Raw genomic sequence first — 12,639 nt, forward strand, 5'->3', positions numbered from 1 at the left:
TCCTCCAAATTTCCATTTATTGGGAAAGAGTCACTTAACTACACATTAGCCATTACATGTTTCAAAAATATCTAGTGCTATACCTTCTTTCCTTACTCATATTTGTAGTATGTGATGTCTGTACCTTATTTTCCTGATGTGGCTGGAGATTGTTATCAGGTTTTTTTTTTCTTTTTAAAGATTGGCATCTGAGCTAACATCTGTTGTCCATCTTTTTTTTTTTTTCTTCTCCTGCTCCCCAAAGCCCCCCAGTACAAGTTGTATAGTCTAGACGTAGGTCCTTCTAGCTGTGTTATGTGGGATGCTGCCTCAGCATGGCTTGATGAGCGGCACCATGCCTGTGCCCAGGATCCAAACTAGTTAAACCCTGGGCCACCAAAGCGGAGTGTACGCACTTAACCACTTGGCCATGGGGCCAGGCCCTGTTATCAATTTTACTAATTTATTCAGGGTGTCTTCTTTAGGGAGCTGATAGATTTTCTTGAAAAAATAATCAACAAAGTATATGAAACTGACTCTCAACACACTGGACATCAAGCAAACAGTGAGCTATCAGAGAGGGCAAACAAGTGATGTGAACCACATGACTGTCCCTGAGTTAAGGAGATTGAGCTTGGAGTCTGGGCCTGCCAAGGTGGCTGGAGTTCATAGAGCACAGTACAGGAGACAGAAAACTTTGGAGACATACAGAGGGTCATCCTCAAGTATTCAGCTGAGCAGTAATCTGTACATGCACATATGAAACCACCAGAGGCTGGGCAAAGACACACCGAAAAGGATTAGATGGAACAATTTCCAAGGGTAATGCAGAACATGGAATAGTGCTTGTCCCAACCAGTTTAAGTGGGAAACCTCATGAATCATCAGGTAGAGAATATAGAATGGTTGTGCCTCAGCAGTGGGAGGGAAATTAGCCTTAAAATCGATGCTTTGATAATTCCACCTAAAAATATTTAGAATTAAGGCAAAATTGAGCGTTCAATCAAAATTACACTATGTGAACAGTATCACTACAACAGCACTAAAAGACAACAGTCTCAGACAAGATAGATTTTAGACCAAAGAATATTACTATAGATAAAGAGGGCCACTTCTTAATGGTAAAGAGGTCTACTCATTAAGTGGACATAAGAGCAGGAAATGTTTATTCAACCAATAAAAAGACTTCAAAATAAAGCAAAAACTGACAGAACTACACAGAGAAATAGGCAAATCTACTATTATACTCAGAGATGTCAATAATCTTCTTCAAATAATTGATAGAACCCTTCCCCAAAAATCACTGAGGAAACAGAAAATTTAGACATTATCTACCACCTTAACCTAGTTGACATTTTATAGAACACTCCACCAAACAAAACACAATATACAGTCACTTCAAATTAACATGAAACACAAGATAGCCCTTATTCTGGGCCATAAAGCAAGTCTCAATAAATGTAAAGAATTCAAGTCATAAAGCATGCACTCGACTGCAATAGAATTAAATTAGAAATCAATTATCAGAAAGATAAGGAAAATCCCAAATATTTGAAATAACACATTTCTAAAAAGAGCTACATGTCAAAGAAGAAATTTAAAAAGAAACGAAAATATTTTAAACTTGATTAAAATGAAAAAACCTATCAAGTTTTGTGGGAGGCAACTAAAGCAGTTCTTACAGGATGACTTTTAGTATTAAGCACCTATATTAGGAAAAAAAAAAGGTTTCAAATGAAGGATCTCAGCCTCCATGTTAAAAAATAGCAAGAGAAATGAAATTCAATAAAAGCAAAAAGCAATGGTAAAAGTCAAAATGGAAAAAAAAAGTGAAATAGAAAACAGAAAAATAGAAAAATCAATGAAACTAAGTGCTTTAAGAAGATCAATAAAATTGATAAACTTCTGATAAAAGAAAAAAGAGAAATATAGACATTACCAGTATCGGGCATAAGAAAGGTGGTATAATTACAGATTCTACAGGTACTAAAATAGTAAGTGAACAGTAGGAAAAATGTGACTACTTAAATAAAATGAACAAAATCCTTGAAAGACACAAACCACCAAAGCTCACTCTAGGAAGAAAAAAAGGTTAACTTCATAGACCTATATCCCCTGTGAAAATTGAAATTTTTAGTTAGAAACACTCCTGTAAAATAAACTCTAGGTCCTGACACTTCACTGGTGAATTCAACCAAACAACTAAGGAAGACATAATATCAACTCTTCACAAAATCTTCCAGAAAATTAGAGAGCAGGGAGCACTCAACTAACTAATTCTGTAAAGCCAGCATTATGCTGATGCCAACCAATCCCAGGCATTAAAAAAAATTAGACTAACATCCACTATGAGCAGAGATGCAAAAATCTCTCAAAAGAAAAAAACCAGCAACTAAAAATCCAACAATACATAAAAAGAACAATATATCATGACTAAATAGGGTTTACCTCAGAATTGCAAGATTGTTTTAACTTTTGAAAATCAGTCAATGAAATTCATCATTAGACTAAAAAGGTAAAGAAAAAGAAAAATGACTATGATTGTGGTCACCAGTGTCCAAGAACCCATCCCACAAATCACTACCTCCTTCTACTCTCACTGTTATGGAGGCCCCTTCCACCGTGTACCAGGATGAGTCTGTTACCCACAGAATAAGTAAAAAATGATAGCACCAGGTTAAAGTTATAACAGATACTGTGGCTTCTTGTGTGAGTTCTCTCCTGGATCAATTGCTTTCGAACTATTTCTCAAAATGAAATACTTTCAGAAAAGTATGGATGAAAAGGAATGAACTACTGATACACAGAACACTGATGAATCACAAAATAATTAAGTAGAGTTAAAGAAACCAGATGCATGAGTACAGATTAAATTATCCTACATGTTTATAAATAAAATTCTGGGAAATGCAAACAAACCTACAGCAACTAGAAGCAAGATGAGCAGTTGCCCGGGAATAAGTGAGAGGGCAAGGGATCATAAAGGGAATCAGAAAACTTGGTTTCACAGGTGCAAACGTATTGAAACTTATCAAACTACACTGTAAATATATGCTATTTATTGAAGAAAATGTTTAGATTGATTGCTCTGACAGTGACTGTAGCTATAAAAGAGACACAAATATGGGAGTCCCGAGAATTTCTGCAACCCCCTCACACCAAAGCCATCGTGACGGAAACGTTTGCGGATCCACCTTTAGAAGAGCCACATTCCCTACAGTTGGCTGCAGGCTCCCAAATCCCTACTAATCAGTGTCTGTACCAATTATGACTCCTACCTGGTCCTTTAAGGGGACACTGACATCTTCCTGCCAAATAACAGATTTCAGGGATGTTGGCAGGCCCCAGGGGATCAAGTTCTCCTCAAGAGAGCTGGAGAATATGAAACATCCCCTGGGAACAAAGGACCCAATTCATGCTGCTTTTGGATACACCAGAGGTGTCACAATGCCCACTGCTCAGGGTGACCTTGGTCACACAAATAATCTCAGCATACAGGTCACAGCCCACAGCTCTGGAACAGCAATGCAAGTTAGACTGAAACTAGAATGAGAGCTGTTCTCTGCGCCACTGAGACCCAAGAGCTGGAGCTCTCACAAAAGCTGTTCATCCCTTCATGCTGGCAGAGCCCAATTCTGTTCTCAACCCAATCCAACAAGTGAACAGAACCCTCAAGGTTAAAGACAGTTTAAAAACTAAGGCATCTGTTGCAAAAGCAGAGCAATAGGAAGCAGGCAACTCCCAACTTAGGTGACTTGGAGCCTGGACAAATCCATCACAAGTGCCACATGAGACCAACAGTCCATGAAAAATGGAAACCCTCTCCGCAAGCAGCCAGCAAAACAAAGCTTGCATCCTCCTGGCCCAAACTGGGTCATGTCCGTGCTTAAACACGTTGGGGGAGCAGGAAGGAGTGAAGATCTTCTCAGGCTACTGATGATTCCCTCTGGGAATGGAGGAGGAGCAGAGGTCTGCCTATCAAAGCATGTTGGGGTGACTTACACACAATGTGGGATAACAACCTGCCATTGTGCAAATAGACGGCATCTTTCAGAGATGCTGGCAGTGATATAATTCTGGCAAGGGTCCTGGGCACGTTACAAAGTGCACCATCGCTCCAGAAACGTTCCCACATAGCTGGCACTCAGAAGAATCTTCCCAGCGCGGGTGTTTAAACGTATGAGGTTCAACTTCCAGCTGACGGCTACCCATGAAGGCTCCTCTGAAAGCTTCTCTCTGGCGTCAGTCACTATGTTGAACAAGGAGATGACATATTTCCTGCTATTCTAAGGCCTTTCTCCAGTGTGAACTTTCCAATGTCTGATGAGGGAAGCCCTTTGCCTGAAAGCCTTCCCACATTCACTGCATTTATAAGGCCTTTCTCCAGTGTGAATTCTATGGTGCTGAACAAGCACATGTTTGTGGCTAAAGGCTTTTCCACACTCGCTGCACACATAGGGCTTTTCACCATTGTGAACTCTTTGGTGTGCAATAAGGTCGGAACTCTGGCTAAAGAACTTCCCACATGCGATGCACTCATAAGGCCTTGCCCCCGTGTGAACGCTCCAATGTTTAATGAGTCTGTATTTGTGACCAAAGTATTTCCCACATTCGCTGCATTCATAAGGCCTTTCTCCAGTGTGGATACTCTCATGCTGAACAAGTGTGGATTTGTGACTGTAGGCTTTCCCACATTCACTGCACTTGTAAGGCCTTGCTCCAGTGTGGACTCTCTGGTGTACAATAAGGTTGGAGCTATGATTAAAAACTTTCCCACAGATGCCACACTCATAAGGCATTTCTCCAGTGTGGATTCTCTGGTGCTGAGCAAGTATGGGTTTGCGGCTGAAGGCTTTCCCACATTCACTGCATTCATAAGGCCTTTCTCCAGTGTGGACTCTCTGGTGCTGAACAAGTGAGTCTTTGCGGCTGAAGACTTTCCCACATTCGTTACATTTGTAATGCCTTTGTCCACCGTGAAAGGCCTCTGCACACTTGGTGTTACTGCGTGGCTTCCATTTACTGTGAGGGGCATGGTGCTGGAAGATGTTTGAGCTAGTTGGGAAGTCCTTACAACACTCCCCTGTCATAAAAGACATCTCCACTGGCTGGACAGGGCAGCTGTTCACAAGAAAGGTCCTACCCTTGTCCCCTCTGAAGGGCTTCTCTCCACTGTGCTGCTTCTGGTAGTGAAGGTTTGTACTCAACCAGAATTGTTTCCCACATGCCACACACATGTAAGGTTTCTGCCCAGGGAGTGTTTCCTGGTGCTTGGCCAAGTGCAAAATGTCTTTCAAGACCAGGCCACATGTCTCACAGGGGTGGGCCTTCTGGATAGAATGGCCTTCCTTGGGAGTCCTGGTCTGCAACATTCCTACAGAAATGTTCTGTTTAAAAGCTATCTCCTCATCCTCCATTCCACGCCAACAACCTGAAGGCAGACAAATGCTGGTGAAATACAAACTGACACTGGTGGGAGGGGGCAGTCTCAGTACATGTGTCTATCTAATAGAACTAAGACCAAGGTCATGGGACTGCTGTCAGGACAAGAGGCCAGAGCTCAGGCTGAATAATGGGCTGCTATGCAGTAGTTGGCATCTAAAGGTCACAGAATGGAAGAGGCCTTGACTGGGAGAGGACACAAATGTGGGGTACAGCCCAGAAAGAGCCAGGGTCTCCAATGGAGTCATCCACAAAGGGATTTCAGTGAGGTCTTGGCTGCTGGGGACAGGTGAGAGCTGAGCAGGAGGGTGTGTTCCCTGAATAGCTAGTATTTAAGGACTATTTGGGATATGTGCACATCTGATTGCACATTAAGTCTGCTCCAGTGCTGGAGAGCACTGCAGAGGGAGCGGTGGGGAGGACTAGGTGAGATGTGGAGGCAGAACTGGGGAACAGCCAGAGGCCAAAACTGGGGAGCACAAAAGACAAGTGTGTAAATGGGAAAGTCAAGACAGAAATGAAGTGTGGCCAGTGGCCTTGGCACTAAAACAACTGTGGGCACAGAGAGGTTAGGGAATGACTGGAACCCAGCCCCGATATCACATCTTCCCCCAGCCTCCACTCACCAGGGCCACACCCATGCTGAGCTTCTCTGGTCATGGCTGGAGTCCCATCCACCCAGTCAGGGACCCAGAGCTCACTGCCCAGCTCTAGTGGGGTGACCTCACGGGACATGGAAGATGCATTTCCTAAGGAAAAGACAAGACAAGCAAATGGTCAGCACTGGTCTGAGTGACCCACCCCTCAGAGAAGAAAATTAAATATTATAAAAGTAACCTCAAAGTAGAGTTTTGCAGGAATAGCCCAGGGGTCCCAAAAAGTAGTGACCATAAAGGTCCCTGCAATTTCTGACAGAGGCAGACCATCAGAAGTGTCAGCAAGAGGAAGGGGACAGAACCTGGAGCACAGGGGTCATGGATCTGGACAGAGGCACTCAGTCAGGGAGAGGACAAGCTGGATATGATCCACTGGCTGACTGTAAGATGCCTCAGTCCTGGATCCATCCATGCAAGCCTACAGGGCAGCAGCTGTTAGGACTGCTCAGGAGTCAGAGGTGGCAGTGGACACAGCTCATGCCTGGCATCCACAGCATATACTCCAAGGAACCTGAGAGGGAGACAGTATCCGTGGCTCTAATACAGGAAGGGCTGTGCCACCCCTGGGAAATGGGGGAGGGGCGGAGCCCAGTCCAGGACACTGGGGTAGGTATGACAGCCTTACCCAGCGAGGCCATCAGTGCAAAGTTCTCCAGCATCACATCGCGGTACAGGAGCTTCTGAGTCTCATCAAGGAGTCCCCACTCCTCCTGGGAGAAGTACACGAACACATCCTCAAAGTTCACCTGCCCCTGCCACAACGGGGACAGCCAAGTCCATGAGGACGTCTCTCCCAAGGATACCCATCTCCCCCGCCCTCCAGCTCCCTCCTGCATTCCTTCCTGCCTAACTCCTCAACTCAAGAGGAAATGCCAGAACTGGGTGCCACAGGTGTCTACTCTTTGCTTATGATCCCTTTGATTACCACAGCAACAGGCAAGTGGGCAGAAAGGAACATCTAAGCTCTGGGCCTAGCATGCAGGGCTGAACACCCCCTACATACACCTCCTGCCAGCTAGTTCTTCTGGGTTGCTAAGATCATGCTTACCAGACAACCAAAGTTGGGCTCACCCTTCTTCCCTTCAGCCCCCAATACCAGGACCTAGGGACCATCAGTTCATACTTTTTTACACATGCACATCACTCTTTTGGATCACTCTCTGTCTCACAACCCTGGCCCCCGACCTAGTCATTGGCCTCCACCATCACCTTCCTGGCTCACTAATTGCACTGCCGTTGTGATGTGTAGATTTTCTCTCCTAAACCTGCCTATACACCATCTTCTACCTTTTGCATGTCTCCATCCTGAACTCCTAAAGAGAACTCTAGTCCTGTGTCCAGCAACTCACCTGCTACCTCCACTCAGTGTTCTCTGGAACATCTCAGAATCTTCACGTGACCAAAACAAATTCCTGAGATACACACAGAGTTACTTCTACCACTGACTTGCCCATCTCAGCTGATGGAACCTCTACCCTTCCAGCTGATGAGGCCGAAAACCTTGGGGTTATCTCTTTCTCTCACACTGAAAATCTGATCCAATCACTTTTCCCATCTACACAGCTGCCCCTCTGGCCCGTCCATTACCACCACTCACCTGGAATATTCAAGCAGTCTCCTCCCTGGTCTGGTCTCCACCATAACTCCCTCAACCCTCACCACACAGTCTGTTCTTCACTTAGCATCCAGACAGACAGATCAGATGACCTCCCTCCTCTGCTCCACACCTCCCGTGACTACACCACCCTCAGAACAGATGCCTAGCTCATCAGCTGGCCGTTTCAGGCCTGATTCCTGCCCACTCGCTCTTGATTCCCACCAGACATGGTGGAGACCTTTAGTTTCTTGAAAATTTCCATCTCAGTCTCACCTTCAAGTATTTGCACCCACTGGTTCCTCTGCCGGAACAACCTTCCACACCTCATTCCAAAGGTTACCAGAAATGGGAACCCTTCCATATGATGCCTGGCCTCGACTTAGAACCCTGGGCTTGGTTCCCCAGGGTCCTCAGCCTCAAGACCTGGGAGAATACAAGTAAAGCGTTCTATGACACTACAATCCTGACAACCACGTGGCTGGGGGTGGGACTGATGACACAGGAACATCCTTCCTCCCCTCACCTATATAGGGTCCATAATTACTTCTGAGTTCATGGGAACCTGTGGGAAGAGGGAGGCTGTGAGAGACAAGCAACCACGGAGGAGCCCCAAGGGCTCATGCCTAGCCCCTATACCTGCCCTGCCACAAAGACCCAGGGATGACCTCTGCCCTCTGTGCGTCAGTCCTCAGGGCCACCTAACAGCTGTGTTACCTCCGACTAGGTCTCAATCTTTCTGTGCTCATCATCTCCCATCCCAAGTCTGTTCTCCCCTGAGCAATCTATGGAATACTCTTCAAACCCTCAGATCGTGTCCCTCCTCAGTTCAGAACCATCCACGGCTCCCATCATCCTCAGAACGAGAGCACAGCAGCTCAGGCTGACACTCCAGGTGTAACTCCTCACACCCTCTGATTCTGTCAGACACCAAAGGCCCCAGATTTCCCGAATACTCCGGCTGTCGCACCTCCGAGCCTCTGCACATGCTGGCCCCTCTGCCCGTACCGTCCTTCCACATGCCATCGTACTGGCTGTCAGAGGTGGGACCGAACCAGCAGCGCCCCACCGTCTGGTCACAGGGCCCTGAACTGCAGGGAGCCGAGGCGGCCCTCATTCGAGGCTTGAAGATTTAGAGACGGAGGTCAGGGGAGGACCTGGGCGCAGCACCCACCTGCGCCGGGCCCGTGCGCACGGCCGCCGCCATCCGAACCTGCGGACTGGGGAGGGAGCGCAGACGGGGAGTGGCTGGCGGGCGACAAGTGTGAGGAGGGGCTCCAGCGGCCGGGTGACCCTGGCAGCGCCCCTGCCAAGCCTCAGGCCCGCCTCCGTTCAGGAGAGACAACGCCTTCCCTCGCGTTTTCGCTCTCCTGGGACCTCGGGCCTAACCTGCGTTCCCGAGACGGACCTAGCCGATTAAACCTAATTCAAACAAGATGTCCGCCTAAGACGGGAACAGGAAGTCCCGCCTTGTCTTCCGCACGAACGGAAACGCCCCTTTCCTTGGGTCTTCATTGGCCGAGCGCCGCCAAGGCTCCTGGGTAATGTAGTTCCTACAGCACCAACGATGGATTGCGGAGTACTACGCCGTCTCCAGAGCAAGGGCCCAGCCACACAGCTGGCGGCGCCTGAAAAGGGCAGCTCGAGTCTTGAGGACCAGGCGGAGCTTCGTTTCCTCTTAAAGGAGCCGCACCTATATTTCTGGTGAACGTAGTATGCAATATATCACAGAAGCGTCTAGAAACATTATTTTAGGTTTCTTTATGCAGGGAATGCTCACCAAAAATCCAAATGAACACACCACATATTAATGTCACTCAGACCTCCATAGCTGGAAGCTAATAAATATTATGTTGTTATCAGATAAACACAAGTAGCCTGAAGCTCTAGAGTTAGTTTTGTGAACCTCAGCATTTTGGGTCAGGAAGAAGAGAGAAAAGACTCCAGACAGGACTACGACGTGGAGCCCACAGTAGGGATGTTGGGCGCCTCTGAAGCACGTGGACAATGCTCGTGTCTCTGGTTACCACAGAAAGCATTTTTCCTGCCTGTATAATCAGTGACTGTGTCAAACCCAGCAAGTAGCACTCTGTTAGAAGATAGTATTTAGTACTCTGTATACAGAGATGTATTTAATTCCTTTTAGGTATGTTACACATATCTGAAAAGAAGGGCGATTTATCAATTGTCATTTGGCAAGTAGGAGGGCACAAGAACCATTCCTGTGCAAAAGAAATAACCGTGAAACTAACTTTCTATACGTAGTCAAAAGATCTTTTAACAAAATGTGACATAAGACTATCTGAGGCCAAAAATGATGAATGTAATGGAAAATAAACCCACAGAAAATAAAATTCTAAACATAATATTCAAGTCCAAAGAAGACTGATCCCAGATGAAATGTCTGCGATTAGAGAAGAAATGAGGATAGAGAGAGAGGGGCATCTTTTGATTAAAGTAACTGCTCATTATCTGTGTAAAACGTGAATGTATCTCTTTCTGGAGTTAAAAGGATGAAATTGCCATGCATAACCTCAGAACATTTACATTGAGAGGAGGCTAATTGCTTAATGTTCTAAACCCTTTATATTTCCAAGTGAGAACTGAATGAATTTATAACCTTACACTCTAATGTATCGTTTCTAACTTTTGCTTAAATATAATAAATAGGATCAGAGTATATACTTTTCAAACTAGAAGAAGAAAAATTTGGATTATAAATAAATAATCTATAGAAAGGTAAAAACAATGGTGAAAGAAATGGAACAAGTGAGGTAAAGAAAAACAGAATGTAGGATATATTTGAACCTAAATGAGTTTAGGTTTATATTTAAACCTAAATGCTCAAGTAAGCAGTCAGTAATTTTTGATGGACCAAAACACTCTTCACAAGGGCGTCTCTTTTCTTCAGTTAATTTCCACAGCATATTTTAAATTTTAATTGAAAGCATAGCTAACATTACGTGGTATTTTCCCCTACTCCCATCCCGCAAGTGGGAAAGGAATCATGAGGTGATGGGGAATCATGGGGAATGTCCAGAATTTGCTTTAGAGAAGCCAAGACCTTATGCTTGAAGGTTACCATGCCCTTGACCCAAACCAAACTGGCTGGGATGTCATCAGAAATCTGCAGGCTTACTGGCAGCTTTCCTGGTTAGTAAGGTGGAGGTGGGGTAAGGACAGTGTAAAGAGGTAACACCATGAGTGACAATAGTTATACCAATAATTGATATTTATTTACCATTTCCATGCCCTGAACATTGCATCAGATGCTTGACAAATCCTGTGCCCTTTTACCTGCACGACAGCCCTGTGAGGTGCATTTGTCACCCAGATTAATATGAGGAAACTGAGCCTGCAAAGGGTCCATGACTTGCCCTCAGTCATGGCTGTCATGTAGCACAGCTGGGAATGGAGTTCACGGAGCCCCAACTTTAACCACTGCCCAACACGGCCGCCTACCCAATGTCATCTATCTGGACCCTTCTATGTTGGAGAAATGAGGCTGCAGAAAATTCAAATGCCCAGGTAACTGACTTGAGGACAGGGATGAATCTTGCTTTTTCTGTGTCCCAGAAACATTAGCCTTCAGCCTTATTTATTCTTTAAACGTGTTTCCTGGGAAAAGCCCTGCCGGCCCATAGATACAGAGGGTTTGAGGGGGTAACTGTCATTGCCTGAGCCTTGCCCTGTCATTCCAACCATCCGCGTGTCCTGTCACCTCTGCTTCCCAATCCCTCCAACTCCACCCTGTTGGCCAGTCTGCCAGCAACACATTTCCGGACTACACAACAGCCTCTGCCCCATCTCCAACACCAGTTCTTGATCTGCCTTAGCTCACTCTCCACACATCAGGCAGAAGGTAGTTTCAAAACAAATCAGGTTCTAGGGACTGGCCCCGTGGCCGAGTGGTTAAGTTCGCGCGCTCCGCCGCAGGCGGCCCAGTGTTTCGTTGGTTCGAATCCTGGGCGCGGACATGGCACTGCTCATCAAACCACGCTGAGGCAGCGTCCCACATACCACAACTAGAAGAACCCACAACGAAGAATATACAACTATGTACCGGGGGCTTTGGGGAGAAAAAGGAAAAAATAAAATCTTTAAAAAAAAAACCAAAAAACAAATCAAGTTCTATTTGGCTAATTTGGGTGGATCAGAAGAACATTGGTAGCCAGCGGGGAAAGGGTCTCAGTCCTTCCTGTGACTCGCCCTTCAAACTTGAGCTCGAGGTTAGTAACATCTTCCCCATTGTCAGTTATCATCGTTCATGCAGGACCTGGCCCTGTGGTCAGCCTCACTGTATCTATGACAAAATCCAGGAGAGGCAAAGCAGCTCCCTGAAGTTCCACACAGCCACCGTGAAGCAGACTCGGACATGCAGCCCATGTTCTCTGCTCAAGTGCTCTCCTACAGGTGAGTGGAGACCTCTTTCTTCTTCTTGGAGTAAACAAAACATTGACACTTTCAGGAACAGAGCTGTATATTTCACCCAGAAGGAGCAGCAGCTGATGAGTCTTACCCACCACCCCTACAGCCAGAGTCCACCAGAGTTACTCAAATTATCCAATTCCACCCTTACTCAATGTACCTACCTGCCTCGCCCATTGCTTCCGGTGACAACCCCAATAATGGCTGTAGGCCATGCTTTTCCCTCTCTCCCTTCTGCCTCATGATCCACCTTGGTCCTTCCCCATGTGGCCCTGCATGACATGCCATGCCTCCTGTTTCTAGAGGTCTGAGTATAAACATCTTCCTTCATGAAAATCATTTCTGTGTCTCTGTGTCTTACCATATCTGATTAAAAGAAATTTCAGGTATATTTTCTGACAGTAGATAATCACTTTACCTAAACTAAATGATTAGATGTCTGTTCTTTACTCACTGACCATGTTATTTCGAATTCCACACCCATGTGAAGCTATTTTAGTCTGTTGTAATCATCCATTTGTCCATTCCTGTGACTAAACT

The 12,639-nt window shown here is 45.7% G+C and overlaps 1 protein-coding gene across 11 annotated transcripts; it reads right to left on the reverse strand.

Moving 5' to 3' along the window:
- Positions 1 to 3,023: 3,023 nt before the first annotated feature.
- Positions 3,024 to 9,139, reverse strand: ZNF772 (zinc finger protein 772). Of its 11 annotated transcripts, XM_070498664.1 has the most exons (7): positions 8,846 to 9,139; positions 8,198 to 8,236; positions 7,948 to 8,097; positions 7,427 to 7,489; positions 6,703 to 6,829; positions 6,048 to 6,170; positions 3,024 to 5,410 (listed from the first exon to the last, which is right to left on the reverse strand). In XM_070498664.1, exons 5-7 carry the CDS (start codon positions 6,734 to 6,736, stop codon positions 4,266 to 4,268), a joined length of 1,302 nt encoding a protein of 433 aa, XP_070354765.1. In that variant the 5' UTR covers positions 6,737 to 6,829; positions 7,427 to 7,489; positions 7,948 to 8,097; positions 8,198 to 8,236; positions 8,846 to 9,139; the 3' UTR covers positions 3,024 to 4,265. The 11 variants fall into 11 exon arrangements, with proteins under 11 accessions (XP_070354765.1, XP_070354764.1, XP_070354763.1 ...); XM_070498663.1 differs by lacking the exon at positions 7,427 to 7,489; XM_070498662.1 differs by lacking the exon at positions 7,427 to 7,489 and having other exon boundaries at positions 8,642 to 9,139.
- Positions 9,140 to 12,639: the final 3,500 nt, after the last annotated feature.

Source organism: Equus asinus, chromosome 26 (genome assembly GCF_041296235.1).
Source record: "Equus asinus isolate D_3611 breed Donkey chromosome 26, EquAss-T2T_v2, whole genome shotgun sequence".
NCBI lineage: Eukaryota > Metazoa > Chordata > Mammalia > Perissodactyla > Equidae > Equus > Equus asinus.